At 46.1% G+C, this 21,144-nt stretch overlaps 1 protein-coding gene and 3 long non-coding RNA genes across 10 annotated transcripts; 2 read left to right on the top strand and 2 right to left on the bottom strand.

The window, feature by feature from the left end:
- Positions 1-4,487: 4,487 nt before the first annotated feature.
- LOC120640492 (protein phosphatase 1 regulatory subunit INH3-like) lies at positions 4,488-8,625 on the bottom strand. 7 transcript variants are annotated; one of them, XM_039916357.1, is made up of 3 exons: positions 8,274-8,625; positions 6,335-6,782; positions 4,495-5,891 (listed from the first exon to the last, which is right to left on the bottom strand). In XM_039916357.1, exon 2 carries the CDS (start codon positions 6,733-6,735, stop codon positions 6,340-6,342), a length of 396 nt encoding a protein of 131 aa, XP_039772291.1. In that variant the 5' UTR covers positions 6,736-6,782; positions 8,274-8,625; the 3' UTR covers positions 4,495-5,891; positions 6,335-6,339. The 7 variants fall into 7 exon arrangements, with proteins under 7 accessions (XP_039772287.1, XP_039772289.1, XP_039772288.1 ...); XM_039916353.1 differs by having other exon boundaries at positions 4,488-5,100; positions 6,335-8,625; XM_039916355.1 differs by having other exon boundaries at positions 4,488-5,092; positions 6,335-8,625.
- Positions 8,626-9,426: 801 nt separating this feature from the next.
- Positions 9,427-11,927, bottom strand: LOC120640494. The gene is made up of 2 exons (XR_005661836.1): positions 11,651-11,927; positions 9,427-9,821 (listed from the first exon to the last, which is right to left on the bottom strand). It is a non-coding gene; the product is annotated as an uncharacterized LOC120640494 (long non-coding RNA).
- An 806-nt stretch (positions 11,928-12,733) lies between these two features.
- Positions 12,734-14,365, top strand: LOC120640495. Its single transcript, XR_005661837.1, has 3 exons — positions 12,734-12,815; positions 13,018-13,955; positions 14,299-14,365. It is a non-coding gene; the product is annotated as an uncharacterized LOC120640495 (long non-coding RNA).
- A 920-nt stretch (positions 14,366-15,285) lies between these two features.
- Positions 15,286-16,408, top strand: LOC120640493. The gene is made up of 3 exons (XR_005661835.1): positions 15,286-15,318; positions 15,637-15,756; positions 16,380-16,408. It is a non-coding gene; the product is annotated as an uncharacterized LOC120640493 (long non-coding RNA).
- The last annotated feature ends 4,736 nt before the right edge of the window (positions 16,409-21,144 follow it).

Raw genomic sequence — 21,144 nt, 5'->3', positions numbered from 1 at the left:
CTCAACCACGCCGACCTCAACGGGCAGCATGGCCACGATGGGCGGCGGCAGCGTGAGGAGGCAGGAAACGGCGACTGGAAAAGATAGCGCCGCCGCCGAGGCCGGCGGCGTCGACGTGTGCAGGCTGACGCCGAGCTTTGCTCTGCTATGCTCCCTCTCCCCCTCTCTCTCTCTGAGTCTCTCCCTCTCTCTCTGGGTTTCCACATCAGCGCCACATGGCGTTTGACCGCCGAAAACCGCCGCCACATCAGCATGAAATCCCCAGAACCGGCCTCAGGGTATAAATTGACCGGTTTGTAAAGTTGAGGTACCTAAATTAGACGGTTTGGCAGTTAGGGGTTAAAATTAGACTTCGCAAAGAGTTGAGGGGCTAAAAATGGACTTTTTCCTTATATATTTCAATGTAGGTGAAGATCTGGAAAATAACGATGTACAAACAAGAGATGAACGTGCTGAGCCAAACCAAATAATTGTAAGACAGTACCTATTTTTAAAATTTATTCCATTAGAAGGTTGATTTATGAACACTTTCTTATGCTATGACACAGGATTATAATGTTGGGCCATCTTCAACCATGGATGCTCCTTTTTTTCAAGGTGGATATTCTAGTTCCACGCTACCACACTTCAATTTATTTGCAAATCCTTCTGCAGTGGCTGCTCCATACATACCAGGGGGATACACGAGTTTCCTAATGGGAGTTGATCAAGCTGCTACAATGCAAACAACTATTAGGAAGTTACATTTTGATGGAGTTGAAAATCATGAATCTATGTAACCGTGCTCTTTTGCTGTTAAGGGACCTTATGAAATGAGCATGTACTACAGAATTGTATCAGTTTGTCTAAAGTGTTGGTGCATATGTGAGTGGCCCATATGGCCGGTGTGGTAGGCCCATCTAGAGACACATGTACAACTACTATATTACCTACCCTTCTAGGGTTTGGAGGAATACACTGAGATTATTTCCCTAGCATGGTATCAGACTAGCTTCTCTCTTCCTCCATCTCCAGCCGTCGCCGCCGCCTCCATGGCCGGCCGGCCGCCGGCGCCGCTGCCCCTCTCCTCCTTCCCTCCTCTCTCCTCTGCTGCTGGATCTGCCGTGTCGGCCCCTGGCGCTGCGGGATCTGGAGCTCCACCGACCTGGTGAGCTCCGGCCGCCGCCCTGGCCACCCTTGAGCCTGCACCTGCCGCTGCCGCGGGCGCCGCCGCCGCGGGCCCTGCAGGCACCACCGCGGCGGTGGCACCGCGAGCGCCGCAGGGGCCGCGGGCACTGCCGCTGGGGGGAGGGGGTGCGGGGGGCGCCGATGCTGCTACCGCCGCTGTCCAGGGCACGGGCACGGGCGCGCCCGGCACTGCCGCTGCCGTGGCCGTGGCCGCTGCCCACCCTCCTCCATGGCCTCGGCTCGGTATGCCCCACGCGGATGAGCAGATCACCGCCGGAGTTGCTACGGCCGACGCCGCTCTTGCCGCGGCCCTCCTCGCCGCCAAGTCCGAGGCTGCGGCGGCTCAGGAGCGGATCCACGCGGCTGCCCTCGCTTGGGAGCGCGAGCGCTCCGCGGCCGACGCTCTCACTCGTCGGGTTGCTGAGGCGGAGCACTACCTCCTTGTCTCCTCCGGCAAGCAGCCCATCATTCCCCTCACCGAGCACGGCGCTTCTTCTTCCCACCAGGCCCCGCCCTCTGGATCTGGACCCCGGCTCGACCCGACCGACCCCATGGTCGTCCAGCTCCACCTCCAGGCCGCCGGCGTCCAGAACATCAAGGCACTAGTCTCCATCCTCCTCGACCCTACGTCCTCTTCCTACGGGCGCTGGCGGGACTAGGTCCTCCTCGCCCTCCGCCGCTACGCCCTCGACAACCACGTCCTCCTCGACAAGCCGGTCGAGGCGTGCGACGTGGTGTGGCTGCGCCTCAACAGCGTCGTCATATCCTGGATCTTTGGGACCATCAGCCTAGATCTGCAGGACATCGTCAGGACTCATGGCGGCACCGCTGGACAGGCCTGGCTGGCGCTCGAGAGGCAGTTCCTCGGCAACGCCGAGTTCCGTGCTCTCCAACTCGATGCCTCCTTCCGCACCTTCGAGCGGGGAGACCTCTCCATTGGCGAGTTCTGCAGGAGGATGAAGGGCATGGTTGATGCTCTTCATGACCTCGGGTGTCCGGTGCCCGACCGGGTCTTGGTGCTCAATGTCCTACGAGGTCTTTTTCATTTCGATCAGAGATCGGATTGCGTCGCCCTACCGTTCGTCGCTGCATCGTCGTCGGCACTCCCGAGGACGAGGTTGTCATTGTGCCCTCACAGACTACAGCTCCTACGCTCGTGATCAAGCCACCATCGCCGATGTCACCGCCTTTTCAGGCGGTGGCGCTACCCATGCTGCTGGTCCTTGTCAAGCTGACAGTCGATCTGAGTCCGTGCCTACTGCCGTTTTCACGGGATGCGGCGGTCGATGTTGCTGAAGGAAGATGCCTGAGCAGTGTTCAGCTGCCTCATCTACCATCGCCATCCGCCACTCACCATCCTATTGCTGTCATTGGCAAGAAGCTGATGATTTTGTGTATTCACATGCCTCTGTTGATGCTTTGGACCTGCACTCTCCTCCACGGCTTCGACCATGTCAACCTCAACCTCGGCTACTATGGCACTAAAGGGCTATCATCTGCATGAGCTACTCTAGTCGAAGCATTCGCACCGACGTTATGACTGTGGGGGGGGGGGGGATGTCCATTGCTCTCAAGTCTATCCGTTTGTGTTGCTATCGCTATGACCATGGGGAAATGTTAAGAGTATATTTGGTAGGTTAGGATATGTAATTCCAGACTGACATATGTATCGGGAAGGTGTCTTACCCCCAAGTCTCTATACTCTATATATACCGCTCAAGGGGCTCAATGCAATACAATCCCATGCATTATACCCAATCTTACAGACTGCTATAGCGGTAGCAGTTCGCTATCGCTACAAGGTAGTAGATCTAAATAGCATGTGCGGACTTAGCGCCCGCTATTGTGCTTAGCATCCGCTATTAGTGGACCACTATTGCTCATATTGGACCGCTATTTGCTATGAGATGGTCCAAATGAGAATGAAGATGGATGGAATGGCAATATGAATATTGAAAATGATGATTTAAGCAATGATGAATAATGATAGGATGATAAAAGACATTCTTCTTAATTGGTATGAGCACTTAATGTTAATATGTGTTGATCCATCTTTTTGTATCTACCTATCTATGCTTCTTCGTGACACTTGTAGCGTGAAATGTGATGGCTAATTAAAAAGTTTCAAATGTTTGAAGTAAATTTGATGTTAATATTCATATTTGCTCTAAAATTTTGAATATTTTTTGAATTCTACTTTTTGGACTTGGTGCTATTGTAGCACCTGCTATCCGCGACACACACACTAATCCCCTAACATGCTGCTATACACTATTTATTACTTTGTTTTCAACTACTGAGCTCATCATCTCATTCACTTCTTCTAGGAAGCATTAGGGCATGCAGGACAGCTGCACTGAAATGCGACAAAGCAAAGTTTGAGCAATACAAGCTGGCTGCTCGTGACTGTATCACGCCGGAGATCATCCTGTCTGTACGGAGCTGCTTTGACAAAATTAGAGGGCTAGAGAGCTAATAAATTAGTCTATTTCGTCTCATGTTTTAGTTTAGCAGTCTCTTGTCTGTGGATGAAAGAAAAAGAAAGAAACATTATGTGTATTGTGTAGAATTGAGACCTTATTGCCCGAACAAGATGGAACTAAGGTGACAACTCCTCGCGCAATGGCTGTGTCATATGATGGCTGCTTGAAGTCTTGGCGTTGTTTGGTTTGGGATGAAAAAAATTTCGCAAAAACTTTTTGTACCTTTAACCATTAATTAAATGTATTAAATAAAGTCTAATCACAGAAGTACCTCCATAATTATAGTTATTGTAGCTAATGAGGTCTTTGACCGCATAATTGGAGGATGATTAGATTATGATTACTGTAGCATTGTTGTATCTAATTATGGCTTAATTAAGCTTATTAGATTCGACTTGCAAAATTATACTTATATGTGAAAAGATTTTACAAATAAATTTTATTTAATATTTCATGCACGCAATATTTTTTTTTCGCGAATTTTTTTCACGGAAAACCAAACAAGGCCAAGAACGGCAAGAGTGGGCCCTCGGCGGTCTGACACCAGAGCCAAGGACCTCCAGACTTCCAGAGGCTTCTCATGCTCTGGTGGCTTTTCTTTCTTTATTTGTGGCCCTTGTGTTGCAATTTGTAAAGATGTTTTAGGTGGCTTGGGTCTTGATTTGTTACTTTTCTCTTTAATTAATAACATGACGCTGGAAGCTGTTATAGGCGTCTGATTTGTTTCAGTTTAGTGATCTTGGCCCTGCATCTACTGTAAGACACAAAAGTGACGCAACAATCCATTGTGCCAATTGGTTTTCCTGCTTCTCAATTTTAGATTAGAGGCTCGCAAGCTATCAAATAAGAAAACAATATTAAGCCGATACAACTTTTCAACATCACTACATGTAATTTTAGTTAGTTATTAAAATCTACAGAAGGGACTAGCTCTAAAAATCCACAAAGAAAAAAAAATACTATACGGTACAAGAGTCTGTGACACGAGCTTGGTTAGAGCTTATGGTGTCAGAGGTAAAACCATTATGTCTTGCACATATGAAATATGTAAGTGGACTACAAAAAAAACAATCATTAAATGGTAAATCATTAGATGAGCATAAATGGTTGCAAATCTGCAATTTTTCTTTTCTGGCAAATTTCCTCCACATCCCATGGGAACACATGACAGATAGGTCCCTTGTCCCCTTCAAATCACCATCACCCCTGCAGCAGTCATCACCTAATCAGCATCTATTCTTTGAATCAATACTAGTTTTACAGCAATGTACAAGTAACAATAGAAAACAAACAAAAACTTAGATCTTGGGTCACACCCGACACGACAGGAACTGAAACTGATACAATTGTCTTTATTTGTCTGGGCTTCACCTGAATACGTGATGCTGCCTTGCTTGATCATAACTGAAGGTATCTTGAGCAGATATCAAGCATCCAGATCTCTTTGGATCTAAGACAAGTACTCGTTACATTCACAACCAAAACATTTTCAATGCAGCCATATCACTAAACTGATAATTACCTTCACAGTCATTTCTGTCAATAATTACACAAATCAGATATACAAACTTCCACATGGCTCCAGTCTAAAATTACAACTACCTTAAGAACCTTATTTCACCAGAAGTTCATTGTTGTTCTGATGACATTTGGACAGTGGACCTAGTAATTAATTTGCAACTAATATGTTCCCGCAATAGTGTTCTTATATGATGGTGATATCCAAGGTATACAAAACACAAGTTTCATAACCTGATTAAGGTAACATGTCTAGTTATCTACTATGAGGGTCAGAATAATTATGGTATAACCAAACCAATAAGACAGACATCATATAGGAGCAACCTCAGTTCATCATTAACAAACAGCAAACTGCTACAATATAAGAGACAAATACAATGAAGTCAACAAGGATTATATATTGACCAGTGAATCGCCAAGAAGAACAGACTTAGCACCGTTGAGACAATTGAACTATGACAATAATAACAAGAAAAGGAACTCATGTCAAAATAGATATTTGGACGCCAGAACAATACATCAATCATAGAAGTTGCAGCCTAACAATGCCTGGCCCAATGGCTGTCTCTCGCAAGTTCTGATATGAGGTAATACTAGCTTAGCATCAGCATAAAAGTACAGTAACTTTTCACTAAAAGCCGGCATAAAGAAGCATCAGTTTCCTTGGCAGGATAACCAATGACTACAGGTATTGACGAAGAGGCTCATCAAAGCTGCCTGCTGATTACACCAACCAAAACACAGCATGATCAATACAGAAACAATGGAAAGCTGCAGTGCATAGTTTTGAAAACAAAAAGAATAGATGTGCATGTTTATGCATTCAGGCATGAACTAGGTCCCTTTCACAAATGCAAAAATTCTTCTGAGGATTTCAAAATCATAAGGTCAAATCTACACGCTATAGCAAAATGTTTGCACAATGCCAGGCAGCAATAACAGCCAGACTTCAGATCATATTAAGCAAAAGATAGGTCTCAACATTCAATACACTAAATGATTGACAAGCACCAACACAGCAATTGTACCCTAATAACATGTCTCCCCAACAATTGAGCACGAATTCAGCATTTCCACTCAACTAATTACATCATCAGATCACAAAATTTCATCACAGCAGCTTGAATATAAGCATCGAGGGATCAAGAAGCCCCAATACGCACCGAGATCAGTGGTGGTGATGGCTGTGGTCGTGGGAGGAGGACGGGCATCCGCCACCGCCGCTGCCACTGGTGCCCTCGCCAGCATCTCCCCGCGGGCAGCGGTGCCCGCCGCCGGGGGCCTCGTCATCGCTGCAGTCCTCATCGAAGGGGACCTCCTTGTGGAAGATGCAGCACTTCTTGGAGCTCTTGCGGCCGAGGCCCTCGTTGTCCACCGTCCCCTCCTTCCACGACACCTTCTTCTTGCCCCGCCGCTTCAGCCGCAGCACCACCGCCTCCGCCGGCGCCGGCGCGGCCGTCGCCGGTGGCGGGGCCGAGGAGGACGAAGAGGGGGAGGGGTCGACGGTCACGGTCACGGATCCGGCCGACGATGAATGCGGCGGCGGCGGCGCACGGGTCGCCATGGGAATTGTGGATTTTCCTCCTCTACAAGTTGAATGTTTGTGTGTTGCTACAGGAAAAAAATCAGTGTAAACAGGTGTAAATCTGGTAGCAATAACAATATTCATCATATGTCATTGTTCCAAAAAGTATTGAGATAAATCAAACCCATCGGCACACCATTGTCGCCAAGGTCAACTAAATATGCATTCAAACGTATAATAAATTCTATTTTATCCTAACTATGATGCGGCTAAGATAATCTTCTACGTTTGCAGAAAGAAGTTTTCCATAAGCATTCACTTCGGACATGAAACACATCGATCATGAAGTCTGCCGCATTCGAATACATAAGTAAACATCCCATATTTGATCAATAGAAACAATTATTAAAGACCACAAAATATATGTGGAGAAACGATAAGCAACTATAAACTATATCACAAAGTGAGCTTTTCTTCCAGGACAGTGGCGATTGAAAGCTAGTATCTGTATAGTGAGAAGCTAACAAGCCTCAATTATATAGAAGCTTCAGTCACAACTACTGCCTTCCTGGTGAAGACTAAACCAAGTTGAATAGAGTACTAATCTAGTATCTGTAACTGCTGATCAGGATCTTCCTATTTCGCTGGGAAGTAATTTTCAGGTGGCATGTAGCACTTTCAGATGGCCATGAAACCTTATTATGACAAATTAAAATAGCTATAATGATCATGTGCTCATTGTTGTATGCCCTAACATTATTGACTCCAGTTCAAATGGTAAAAGAAACTAAACTGCTATGAATCACAATAATTCAGAACACATAGTTTAAAAGGGCGTGTTGAAGAAGTGATACCTCCCTCATAATTCAGAACACACTGGAGCATGTAAAATTCCAGTTGCAAAAAAAAGTATGAGATTAGCCAATTAGATTACTATAATTCTTTCAAGTGAGATACAGAACGAGATTTTTTGTACAAAAGCACATGGTCTATGAAGGTCTGCAGGCGCTGAGGTGTCAAGAAGGCTATTGGTGGTCGTTGGGAACATACACGTAGGATGTAAAATTCTTGACAAACGTTTCAAATTTAGCAAATAAGACTTTCATCCGTGTAGGAACAATACATTTACCAATATGTGTTTGTGGTAATCTGTCTATGCCAGCCAATGGTCCTACTCATAACCACAATAGTTTTTATACCAGAAAATTCTAGGGAGGTATTCAAGGGGCAATGAGAACTTATCTTCAATTCTTTGCTGAAGCAATGGGGAAATACTGTAATGCATCATGAACCAATTTAATAAAAAGAAATACTGGGGACAAAGGCTAATTCCTCTTCCATTATCCTCATTGTAAGGCAAAATTCCTAGAGCCTCTGCACGACCTCACATTGCTGGATCACCAGACAACGGCCAATCACAATTCAAATCCTCAATGCTCAAAAAAAAAATTCAAATCCTCAAATGGTGGCAGACAAATTGTATCAGAACGGATGAATGACGATAGCATGAATGGTGGCAGACAAGCAATGAATTCAGATCTATGTCACCTGCAGCACAGGTCGAATATTTGACTCACCGGCGGCAGCGGAGGGGGTCGGTCGAGCGGCCGCGCCTCCACGCAGATCGAACTCTGGCAGCCACAGATCGGACTCCGCCTGCCACCGATTTGGATGCAGTTCGGTCTCCGGCGAACTGGAGGCGGTGTCCGTGACTCTCCCGCGGCGGCGGAGGGAGGGAGTGGTTCCGGCGGCGTAGGAGTTCCGTGAGCGGCCACGTGTCACACAGCTCCGTCTCCGCTGGCCACCCCAGTTCGCGAGGATCAGGAGGTATCTGCGTCGTCGCCATGGCGCGGATGGAGGAGGCGGAGGAATAGGAGGTGGGTTCGTCTTCGTCGAGCGGAGGTGGTCCGCGACACGGTGGGGCAACGGGGAATAGACCTGGCCAAACATCGGGTCGGGTCGGGTTCGGGTCGGGTCAAGGTCGGGTCATGGGTCGCATAGGACGGCCCGCGCCCGACCCGTACCTATCACCGGGTCGGGTCGGGTTGGCCCGTGCACCCTGCGCGGGCATGTCGGGTCGGGTTTTTTTCGGGTTGGGTCGGGTTTTTTGGCCTTTGGGTCGGGTTTTTCGGGTTGGGTCGGGTTTTGGGTCAAAAATCACGGCCCGTGCCCGGCCCGTTGATTGTTGCGGGTCAAAAAATACGGCCCGTGCCCACCCGCCACGTAGCTCGGGTCGGGTCGGGTCGGGTTTTTTTCGAGCGGGTTGGGTCGGGTTGTTCGGGTCGGGTGACCCATGCCCAGGTCTAACGGGGAATTCCTCTATTAGGCCTAGTTGGCAGCAATAGGCATTTTACCCAGGGGATGGGAAACCCCCGAGGGGGATTTTCCTGGCAGCTGAGAACCCCCTCAATTACATGGGGAGAAATTCCCGGTTGGGATTAATTCCCTATAGCTATTTGGAAGACAAGTGGTGGAAATCAATAGGACATGCGTATATTCTCAAATAAATTAAAAAATTGAGACAAATTAAGTAGCATGCATATATTCGCTGGTAGCGGCTCTGTTACAGAATGTAGAAAATATAGTTTGCCCTACATATATAAATTAAAAAACAAAGATTAATGCTATCAAAAGCATGCATCTAACATATTTGTATCATCCCACCATATCAGGTACTTGCATGCATACAAATAACACAACTGCAAAGAATCAATAGGACATGTAGCATCGTTAACAGTCAACTGCCATGTTGATTCGTCATCACAATATAATTCCAGAACATGTAGCCTTCAGAATAGCAACAATATGATCACGTGGCCTTCAAAACAGCAACAATATGATCACGTGGCCTTCAGAATAGCAGGATATACTGTCCAACTGAGATGAATGGCTTATATATGGTCATGTTCATGCACATACCCAGATAGATAATATAAAAGAAAATAAGGCGAGCAATTTATTTGACCATTTTCGATCAGGAACAAGAATTTCAGACGCTAGGAAGAAGTCGAAGCACTAATATTTGTGACCCAGCAACACCATACTCAACTTTCACCACTCTGCATTTGTGCCACTCCTGTCACGAAATTACTTGTACCTTCTATGCACTGTTTGCAGCAAGTGCTCTACAAAGTAACACAAAGAAAGTTCACATTAGTTAAATAATTACCAAAGCACCGGTGAAAGAAGTAAATGACACAATGCTTCAAACCACCAGCATGCATGTCAATATTACTTTTCTAAACACATAATCTAATGATTATGCATTCAAATTAAAAGCATGAACCGCTATTGCTATATCATCCATGCTACCATGAAGACAAGAACAGGTACAAGCTACTCCGAAGTACAACTGAACGGAATATGAATAAAGAAGCTTTATCACTGCAACTAAACTGAATATGCCTTCTTTGACATATTTTGGACCGGTCAAAATTGAGGTGTGCTCTGGCTCTTTTTCATCATATATGGCCAATTGAAGTGCGGGGACCAGAACTAGAAATAATTCATCATCGTCTTCTTCTTCCTCTAACATGAATCTCCTAACTTCCTCATCCCAAGAGTCCATGATCTAGTATATAGATAATATTATTTAGTAAAATATTTAGTACACCATCAAACAAGGCAGCAACAACTAAGGTAATGCTTAAAAATTTCAATATATGCAGTAATTATTTAGTACACCATCAAACAAGGCAGCATCAACGAGTCCATGATCTAGTATATGCCTTTTTACTGGCCTTTTTCACTCTGAACATTAGGCAGAAAATAAGTATAGCACTCATTTTGTTTGTCCACACAAGACCCAGAGAAAAATTAGCAAACCTCTAGTTTCCCATGGAATGCAGGCTTTAGTTTCGCCTGCTCCCTCTCCATCCATGTGAGAGGTCCGGATGCAATGGCAATCCATTACTAATCAGTGCAAGCAAGCGGCAAGCAAGCAAGGCCGGCGACAAGCATGTTGCCAGCACCATTACTCATTACACATGCAAAGAATATAGTAATGTAGTACAAAGAGTATAAGCAAAAGCAATCTTTTTTTCTGAATGCATGTGCACTTTAGTTCCTGCATATATGTAGAATAATTACTGCCTTGTTTAAGCATACTAAATTACTAAATGATTCATAAACTTGAAAATAATTACTGCTGTTTTATCAGCAACTTAAAATTTCATGCACACTAACACATGTGGATCCATTGACATCTACGCAGCAGCAATTGCTAAACAAAATGTCAAGCGCTAAGCAATTGACTCTATAAAAAACAAAGGACTCAATACTTTTTTTTTTTGGATATGACGTCTTTGCTGTTGTAAGCACTTACATTTCAGAGCAAGGATGCCACCAATCAATCATACTCATGAGGCAGGAAAAAGGAAAAAGCGCTAAGAAATTGACTCTATAAAATATTTAGTATGCACTTGCGTTATCCACTCCAGAAGGATATCAGGGTTACGGACCGGAGCAAGGTCAAATGGTAATGCAAAGAACCCTCTACACTGAAGTCTAAAGTGTAGTTAATCCTGCTACAGCTACCTAAAGCAAGGCCATGTTTCAGTTCACTGAACCACAATCTGATTTGCTTCGCGAAAATGTGCAGAACCTGCGCAAGGTCATAGCTGAGAAAGTGTACCCAAACATGGGATAAAGGAGTCTGAGGTGTTCATCTCGGACGGAGCGCAGAACCTGCGCAAGGTCAGTTTGAGGGCGGCGGCGGCAACAACAGCAAGCCGCAGTCCATCTATGAGGTGCCCGGCGCCCGGGAGGTGGCCATCGAGATCTGCTCCTTCTCCAAGTTTGCCGGGTTCACAGGCGTCCGGCTCGGCTGGGCGGTGGTGCCCGGTGAGCTCCGCTACGCGGACGGCTCCCCCCGCGGCGCCGACTCTCCCTAGCGGGTGAAAGAAACCGGAGGCACAGGGAGATGCGTGGTGAGGGGAAGGGGAGGGGGAACTACCTGATGCGAAGGATGTGGTTGCCGTAGAGACGCCGACGAAGGAGACACTGCCGCCACGAGGTCGCCGGAGTAGATCGGCAGCCGCCGGCGGCGCTCTCCCGCTCGACTCCGCGAGTCGTGAGAGACGGGGAGGGCTCACCGGTGTCCACAGGCCGGGAACTATTTCCCGCGGGAATTGGGCTCACCCGGGCCGGAAAACACCAAGCAACGGGCTTCCAAAAGGATCTTGTGGACTCCGCGGGGGAGAATTCCGCGTGGGCTGCAGGCGCGGAGAAATGGCCGGGATCCCGGCGGGGAAGGCTGCTTCCAAACTAGCCCTAACGGGGATGGGGACGGGGAGATTTTCTCTTCGCGGGGACGGGGATGGGGAAACGATCCCCAGCGGGGAATTCCCCGTTGCCATCCCTAGAGCCACAGAGAGGGCAGAACAAGGCAGACCCACATGAGAGGTAGACTGAACTTCGTTATTTTTAGATAGTACTCCCTCCATATAAAAAATAATTGCCGTTTTAGACAAGGTTTGAGTCAAATCTTGAGAATATAAATTATGAATAACTCTCAAATTATTGAGTTTGAAAATGTAAAAAATATATAAATAGATTTATCTTGAAAAATACTTTTATAAAAGTATACATATATCAGTTTTTAATAAATATTTTTAGAGAAATAAGAAGTCAAAGTTGTGTTTCGGAGACCGTGTCGCTGTCTTAAACGTCAATTATTTTGAGTATGGAGGGAGTAGTAGATAGATTCCTTCGTTCTATTGGTAAGGCGAGGCACGTTTTGCTGGAGGCGTAAAAAAAAGCAGAGAAATGATTTTCAAAGGTAGATAAAAGGGTAGTGGAGATTAAAATAATACGAGTTCACATTTGAGTTAGATACATGAAATAGATTGTAGTCTATATATTCCCCTAGTCCATCCCATAATAATAATTGAGGTAGCTCAGATCAAATGGAGGTGTGCGATGTAGAGGTATCTCATTGAACCTATCAAATGATAGAAGAAAATGACAAAATGTCAAATGCGAACTCAGCGTTACGCTAAGTTGGTAAAGTTTCTTGTGGTAAATTTCTTCAATGTGTAGGTTCATCGGGCTTGTATCGAAAGAGAAATATACTCACTGTTAGATCATCCGTTTCTACAACACTATATACTTCGTTCCAGGTCAGTTCTGAGTTATGTGGCTGTGTCTTACTTTAGTCATTTAAAATTGATAATAATGAAAAAGGTATACAACTTACCAGCTTATGGTTTCTGTAAGGAGGCCATCCACCTCCGTGTTTTCAATTTAGTAATTTTATTTTCAAGAAAATTTAGAATTCAAATATATATATGACTAATCAACTAATCATTGTGTATTTTTCAGACACCAACACATGTTTGTCTGATAACAGACTTTTGTCCTGGAGGAGAATTATTTGCACTACTTGATAGACAACCCATGCAACTTTCCAGAGAAGAATCTGCAAGGTAGCTGTTGTGAGTGCACATTTTGATGACTCCTTGATGATTTTTTATTAAAACATGACCATTTAATGTAAAATTTTAACGTGTGCCTTCCAATTTTGATGTGTTATTTCCGTACTTGTGTGGGAGCTTCCACCACTGGGTCTGTCCTTTTTTATTTCCATGCTTGTGTCAGATACAAATATTAGCTTATCTTTAGGAAAAGTACTAAAATAGCCCACACCTCGTCTCATAAATATTTTTATAATCTTATACATATTTTTACTAATAATAATGGTATATTTCTTCTTGAATATGGTACAAAGGAAGTAGAAAAAAATGTCAAAATAGAGAGAGTGATTAATAATAGGGTATTTTTAATGGTTCTTAGTTTATCGTTGTAGCTTGGGTTCATAAGCTTTGATTCTTTCCAACGTATGGATCCTCTTCCTAATAGATATGGGCTAATTTGCAAACAACTGCATTTAAAAAAAATCATCTATCTTTATTAGGGTTATACCCCTCTTGCAAAATTGAATTTCTATGATATGCTTCTGGTTTATCTTTTCATCAAACAAACAGTTCTAGCTGGCAAATTTCCTGAATACCTCTAATTTAACAACTAGTATTACCTATGCTAAGGACTGTACAGTTTTCTGCTATTTTAATGAGGATTATAGAGGTTGAAAATGATTATTTTAAATTATTTTCCATTGCATTTTTTCTAAATCCTTTGTTATGAATATTTACTGAATCTTGCCGTTACTCTCATTCCCTTGTATATTATTTGATTTATATTTTTCTGCAGATTTTATGCTGTGGAGGTTGTAATTGGTCTCGAGTATCTCCATTGCCTTGGTACTGCTGTTGTTATTATAGTTTAACATTTTGGAAAAATCTCTTCCTCATGTGCATTATGCAGATGTTAGTGGGACTAGAAACTCAAAGTATTTCACTGTCCCAAATGACCTTTTTAAAACTCTCTGGCTGGATCTAAGATATAGCCAGCCCGGCTGTATGTGCGTAATTGAAATTCTTTATAATAAGGTGTAATCAATTGATAGTTTTTTCAATTGAGTACTGGTTAATATCCTTTAAATCATGAAAATCTGTGCCCTGTTTTTCAATTCTTTAGATTAGAAGGGATATTGTTTGAAATGATTTCAATGGTTGGTAGTTATGTATGGTGTTTTTGTTGCAGGAATTATATACTGTGATCTAAAACCAGAAAATATTTTGCTCCAAGAGGATGGACACATTTTTTTGAGCAATGGACTGTGGGGGAGTTCCCCACATCAAAACTTTTATAAAAATAAGAGAAGTTTACTTACAAAGCAGAAGGAGAAAGGGAATATACAAAACAATAATAAGCTATAGCGACTCTAGCCATTGAATGATACATGGACGCTGATCCTCTCTAACTTTCACGAGCTGGAGTAAAACTTGACTCTTAAAATTTCTAAACCATAAGCTAACAATTGGCGGCCTTGATAAAAAATCTTTGAGTTTCGAAGCTTCCATAATTCCCAGGCAGCAAAGATGAATATTTTCATGAAGAAAGGTATTCCAGTAGTAACCATGAGGTTTAGGACACGTTCACTTATATTCTGTATGGACGCCCATTGAAAATCCAGTCTTTGCCAACAAGCAGCAGCAAAAGGACAGTTGAAAAAGAGATGGTCCAAATCTTCATGAGTGTTTGTTGTACAGAGGACACAGAAGGAATTGGGCTGAACATGAAAATGCCTCCTGACTAACATATTCCTTGTGTTTAGTCTGTCCACAAAGAGAAGCCAGGCAAAAAACTTGAGCCGTGGTGTACATTTCGATTTCCATATCTTCTTAAAAATTGGCGAAGGATGGTAGTTCTGGAACACCATTTTGTAGTACTTTCTTGAAGAGTAAGTTGCATTTCCCCAAATGAAGGTCCACACATCTTTCCTTTCAGGATCATAAGAAACAGATTGAATAAAAGGATGCAAGTCCAACAACTGATCATGAGCAACCTGTGAAAGGGGTAAATTGAAGATACTATCCAGGTCTTCAGAGAGCATAATTTGTTTGACAGAGATCCCTGTGTTTGCAGCAAAACTGTAGAGATAAGAAAACTTAGAAGAAAGAACTTCACCAGCCCATAGATCATCCCAGAAAGAGACTGATGCTCCATCTCCAACTGTACAGAGAGCTATGCCTCTCATTTTTGACTTCTTCAAAACCCCATGTAAGTCAAGGTTATTCCAACATTTTTCATTTTGTTCATTATACCAATTGCTGGTCAGTAAACCACGTTATTTCACAATATGCAGAAATAGAATGTGCAGCATTGCACGAGTTAAATCAATGCCTTAATACTTAAGTTATGGGCTTGTCGTTTCCATTTGCACGATTGTTGAAGTGGAGAACAGATAACTCTTTATTGGTGCTAATGGCACATTAATTTAAAGTGTTCTTAATGACTCCATCTTTGTTTTACAAGAGCTTGCTCACTTAAAGTTAAAAATACAAAGCCTTAACCTTTGTAATGGTAATACTCTTGCAGGTGATAAAGCATTCGACTTCAAGACGGAGAAGATCTAAAGAATTTCTCCCCCTAAGTTTTGTTTCAGACCCTGCCACTCCATCGAATTCTTTCGTTGGAACTGAAGAGTACATAGCACCAGTATGATATAGTGCCCGTATATGTAGCTTCATTAACTTGATGCGTTTCTCTTTTCTGTTTCAGCATGTAATGATTTTCAATATAATTTGAATGTGATTGTCTTTATATCTTGCTACCATCTAGAAATAGATCATTAGATTCCTAAGGTAAATAGTTATGCCCCTTACATACACATGCTTATATTAATCATGATATTTGTTGTGATAGATTGATGTATGATGAGAGTACTTGTCATAATTGTAGAATAACTGAATAAGAGAAGAGTTGTAGTTTGTTATATGCCATGGGTTACTCCTAAGTTAGAGTACAGTTTCATGTCCAAGGAAAGTTTCAGTGAGAATTTGGGTGCAGTTTGGTAACTTTCATATCATTTTAAAGTATTTTTACTAATTTGTTTAGCAAGCAATCAGCATGGATGGTCTAAGAGTGCCACGTTGCCCTATGAATCGGTTCTGTGAAACTTTTAACATAATATATGGTATCAAACACCAGAAGCCTAATAACTTGGATTTTTTTACACTGATAATGAACCCTATGATTTTGTTGAACTTATTTGAACTTTTAATTCTTTTAGTTGTTTCTCATGCTAACATAATTGTCATGTAATTGTTTTGTTATTTTAGGAGGTCATCACGGGTGCACCACACACAAGTGCCATTGATTGGTGGGCTCTTGGTAAGCAATACCTTAAGAAATAGTTTAGTTTCAACCTTGTCATCTCAAGTCCTAAGCCACTGGACCAGTCTGTAAGCTTGTTCGTGGGTTAAAAGTGAACTTGTTTTTGCCTCTGAGTAGAAATAAGAGCAGTCACCTAAAAGTTGTACCTTCGAGCCGGAAGGTGCGGCCGCGGCGGAGGACCTGGAGGCGCGGCTGGAGGCGGCGCGTGGGCGGCTGGAGAGCTTCGCCAGGGGGGTCGCCGAGGATGCGGCCCAAGTCACCCTAGGACTCGTGATGTCCCACTACCCGGAGGCCGACTTGGAGCCGGTGGGTGACGGGATGGCGCCGGACACCTCGAACCTTTCCTGGTCCGACTACCTCATCAGCGCCCGGCCGATCGCAGAACGCGTGGCGGCCGACCTCAACCTGCAACTGTAGAAGCTAGGAAAATGGTCATCGGATGGCCAAAAACAATATTTATTTTGTATGTAAATAAATGTGTTTGTGTTTTATTCCGTGATCCGAGATGTTGTCGAGTTGGCCGAGTAGTTAGGAAAGACGACCCTGCGATGTGCCTTTACTTGCCGGGTTGAGAGCTGGTCATCAAGCGCGCAGGTAGTAAGAGGCGACGCAGGGTGGTTCCAGGACTAGCAGGGTTGTGCTCACAAAAACTGGTCACATTAGGGGGTGTCTATGCTGAGTAGACTTGGGCGGATTGGACTGGCCGAGCCCAGCCCCTGAGTGTGGTAGGCAAGTTAGGCTGACCGACGCGCAGCCCCCGAGTGTGCGGAATGAGTCGGGGGGTAAGGAAAAAGAACAAGTACAAGTAACTGGAAACTTTGAACTTTATTAACAACTGATGAGAGGAATACATAGCTTTTTTTTTCTTCTATGGATAGAAGAGACAAAGGTATTTGATGTTCCATGGATTGCCCACATTCGTTCCATCTTCGCGCTGAAGCCTGTAAGTTCCTGGGACAACTACACTAGTGACGATGAAAGGGCCTTCCCATGGGGAAGTTAGCTTGCCTCCGGGGGACTGGACCCGTCGGAGTACCAGGTCGCCGACGTTGCAGTCGCGCTGCTGGACATTTTTGTTGTGGTAACGATGAAGCTGCTGCTCGTACCGGGCGTGTTGGTGGGCTGCCGTTAGACGGTGCTCCTCCGCCGAATCGAGATCGGTTCGCCGAGTTGTTTTGGCCTCGCCTTGGTCGTAGTTCTGGGTGTGCAGAGGACCAAAGGCAATATATGTCGGGAGGATAGCCTCAGAACCGTAGACCATGAAGAAGGGGGAGTAGCCGGTTGCCCGACTTCTTTGCGTGCGCAGCCTCCATACTACTCCGGGTAGTTCTTGGATCCATTTGGAGCCGTATTTTTCGATCGGGTTGAAAATCCTGGCTTTGAGCCCCTAGAGGATAAAGCCGTTGGCGCGCTCCACCTAGCCATTGCACCGAGGGTGAGCCACGGAGGCGTAGTATACGTCGATGCAATTGTCCTGGCAGAAATCCCAGAACTCGAATCCGGTGAAGGAGGAGCCCAAGTTTATGATGATCTAGTTGGGAACTCCGAATCCGTGTGTTATTTCTTCGATGAACTCGACTGCCTTAGCTGCCGATGTGGTTGAGACTGGCTTCACCTCGATCCATTTGGTGAACTTGTCGATAGCGACGAAGATGTGGGTGTAGCCGCCTTGTGCCGCCTTGAGTGGTCCCGCCGAGTCGAGTCCCCAACAGGCGAATGGCCAGGATGGAGGAATCATTTGCAGGGCCTGAGTCGGGACGTGTTGCTGCTTGGAGAAAAACTGGCACCCTGGGCACCATCTGACAATAACCTAGGCGTCGGCCAGGGCCGTCGGCCAGTAGAAGCCTGATCTGAAGGCTTTGCCAACCAAGGTTGACGCTCCTGCGTGGTTTTCGCAGATTCCCGAGTGGATCTCGCCAAGGAGTCGGACTCCGTCTTGCTGGGAGATGCACTTAGAAAGGGTTCCAGAGGAGGCCGAGTGCATGAACAACTCGGTTCCAATGACGACGTAGTTTGCGGCTCGGCGGGCGAGTCGCTCGTGCTCCTTGTCCTTCGGATAGGACTTGTTGTTGATGATAAAGTCGAGTATCGGGGCTCGCCAATCTGGACTGGTGACCAGCACTTCCTGGCCCAGGGCTGGCTCTAGGTCAGGCTTAGTGGGAGGTTCTTCTTCGATCTTGACAGTGGGGGAATTGAGAGCCTGTACGAAGACTCCGGCCGGGACGAGTGCCCGCTTGCAGCCCAGCTTGGAGAGTACGTCGACTGCCACGTTGTAGTCCCGGAGGACGTGGTGGAGTTCCAGGCCATAGAAGTGGGCCTCGAGCTTGCGTATCTCCTTGCAGTAGGCATCCATCTTCTCCTGGGTGCAGTCCCAATCCTTGTTAACTTGCTGGATGACGACTTTGGAGTCGCTGTAGGCTAGGAGCCTCTTGATGCCAAGGGAGGCAGCGATCCTGAGACCGTGGATAAGAGCCTCGTACTCGGCCACGTTGTTGGTGGCCTTGAAGAGTAGCTGCAGGACATACTTTAGCTGCTCACCACTCGGGGAGATGAATGAGATGCCTACACCAGCGTCGTCGAGGTTGAGGGCGCCGTCAAAGTACATGATCCAATGCTCAGGTTGTTCGTCGGGTGGAGGGTCCTAGATCTTCGTCCACTCAACGATGAAGTCGGCCACGGTTTGTGACTTGATGGTGGAACGGGGGAGGAACTCAATGGATAAGGCCCCTAGCTCCATCGACCACTTGACAACCCTGCCATTGGCGTCTCTGTTGTGAAGTATGTCGCCGAGTGGGAAGGAGGAGACCACCTGGAAGTTGTGCGCCTAAAAGTAGTGGCGCAGCTTCCTTGACGTGATTAGGATCACGTAGAGGAGTTTCTGCACCTGGGGGTAGCGCAGCTTGGACTCGCCGAGTACTTCCCTGATGAAGTAAACGGGTCATTGTACCTTGTAGACATGGGCTGGTTCGTCTCGTTCGACGACCAGGGCGGTGTTGACCACATGAGTGGTTGCCATGATGTAGAGAAGTAGCGTCTCCCCATCTTCTGGAGCTGTGAGGACGGGTGGAGTTGTGAGGAACTCTTTGAGCTGTTGGAAATCTACGACAGCTTCCTCGTTCCACTCAAACTTGTCCGACTTCCTGGGAAGTTTGAAGAAGGGCAGGCCTTTGTCGCCGAGCCGGCTGATGAACCGGCTCAAGGCTGCCATACACCTTGTAAGCTTCATCCGATCCTTCTTGCACCTAGGTGGCTTCATGAACCTGATAGCGTTGATCTTGGTTGGGTTGGCTTCGATTCCCTGGCTGCTCACAATGAAGCCGAGTAGTTTCCCGGACGGAACGCCAAATATGCACTTGGTGGGGTTTAGCTTCCATTTGAATCTCCTGAGATTTTCAAATGTTTCTTGGAGGTCAGCAATGAACTGATCATTGGACCTTGTTTTGATGACGGCGTCTTCTACGTAGGCCTCGGCGTTGCGCCCGATCTGCCCCTGGAGGCATTTTTGGATGGCCTTCTAGTAGGTAGCACCTGCATTCTTGAGGCCGAACATCACAGTGTTGTAGCAGTACTCCCTAAAGGGCATGATGAAAGAGGTCTTCTCTTGATTCGACTTCTTCAGGGAGATCTGATGGTAGCCTGAGTAGTAGTCAAGAAAAGAGAGGAGCGCACACCCGGCTGTTGACTCAACAACCTGGTCGATGCGCGGGAGAGGGAAGGGATCTTTAGGGCAGTGCTTGTTGAGATCTATATAGTCAACACACATTCTCCATTCGCCATTTTTCTTTTTTACAAGAACTGGGTTTGCCAGCCATTCTGGATGTGTGACTTCTCGGATAAAACCAGCGGCTAGGAGCCGGGTTACTTCTACCCTAATAGCCTCCTTCCAATCTTGAGCGAAGCGACGCAACAGTTGCTTGACGGGCCGTGCCTTCTCGTTGAGATCCAAGGAGTGCTCAGCTTGCTCCCTCGGTACGCCTGGCATGTCAGAAGGCTTCCATGCGAAGATGTCCCAGTTGGCGCGGAGGAAGGAGGTGAGCGTGAGTTCCTATGCGGAGTCAAGCTCGGCCCTGATCATGGCGGTCTTGTCGGGGTGTTCGTCACTAATGACGATTGCCTTCGTCTGGTTGTCAGGGTGCAGCTAGGACCCTGGTGCCGAGTCATTGGAAGGTATCTGAAGCTGATCCTTCGCGAGGGCCTTTGCCGCCTAGGCGACCAAGGCCTGGTTGCTGCTCCTCTCCATGGCTTCAGTGGTGTTGATGTTCTCCGTCTCGCAAGAGTGAGACATCTGGACGTCGCCACGGATGAAGATGATGTTGACCACCCGTTGCTCCTCCTGGAAGGTGCCGGGTGATCTGTTGCCTTGCTCGTTGTCCTCGTCTCACCTGGGTGAGCGGTTTCTTCGGTTGCGGCCACGGGAGCTTCTGGAGCTACCCGACCTTTCGCGGTCGTCGAGCCTGGGTCGCTTGGGCTCTTCTGGGGCGACGCTGTTGGAGAGGGCACGGCACTCGCATGCTGTGTGGTTGGCGTCCTTGTGCCAGGGGCACTTGGCGTCAAGGAGCCTGTCGAGCTCCTCTTGGTCGAGGGAGGTGCGTTGCTGGGGTCGATCGGCGACGGCGACGGTGTTGTCGGGGCCGCGCTTACACTCGCGGGCCTTGAATGACTCGGCGTGGTCACGATTCTTGCAGTGTCGTGGAGGACGATCATCACCTG

Source organism: Panicum virgatum, chromosome 7K (genome assembly GCF_016808335.1).
Source record: "Panicum virgatum strain AP13 chromosome 7K, P.virgatum_v5, whole genome shotgun sequence".
NCBI classification, from domain to species: domain Eukaryota; kingdom Viridiplantae; phylum Streptophyta; class Magnoliopsida; order Poales; family Poaceae; genus Panicum; species Panicum virgatum.
The sequence above is the reverse complement of the archived record's forward strand: the minus strand, read 5'-3'. Positions and strand labels throughout refer to the sequence as shown.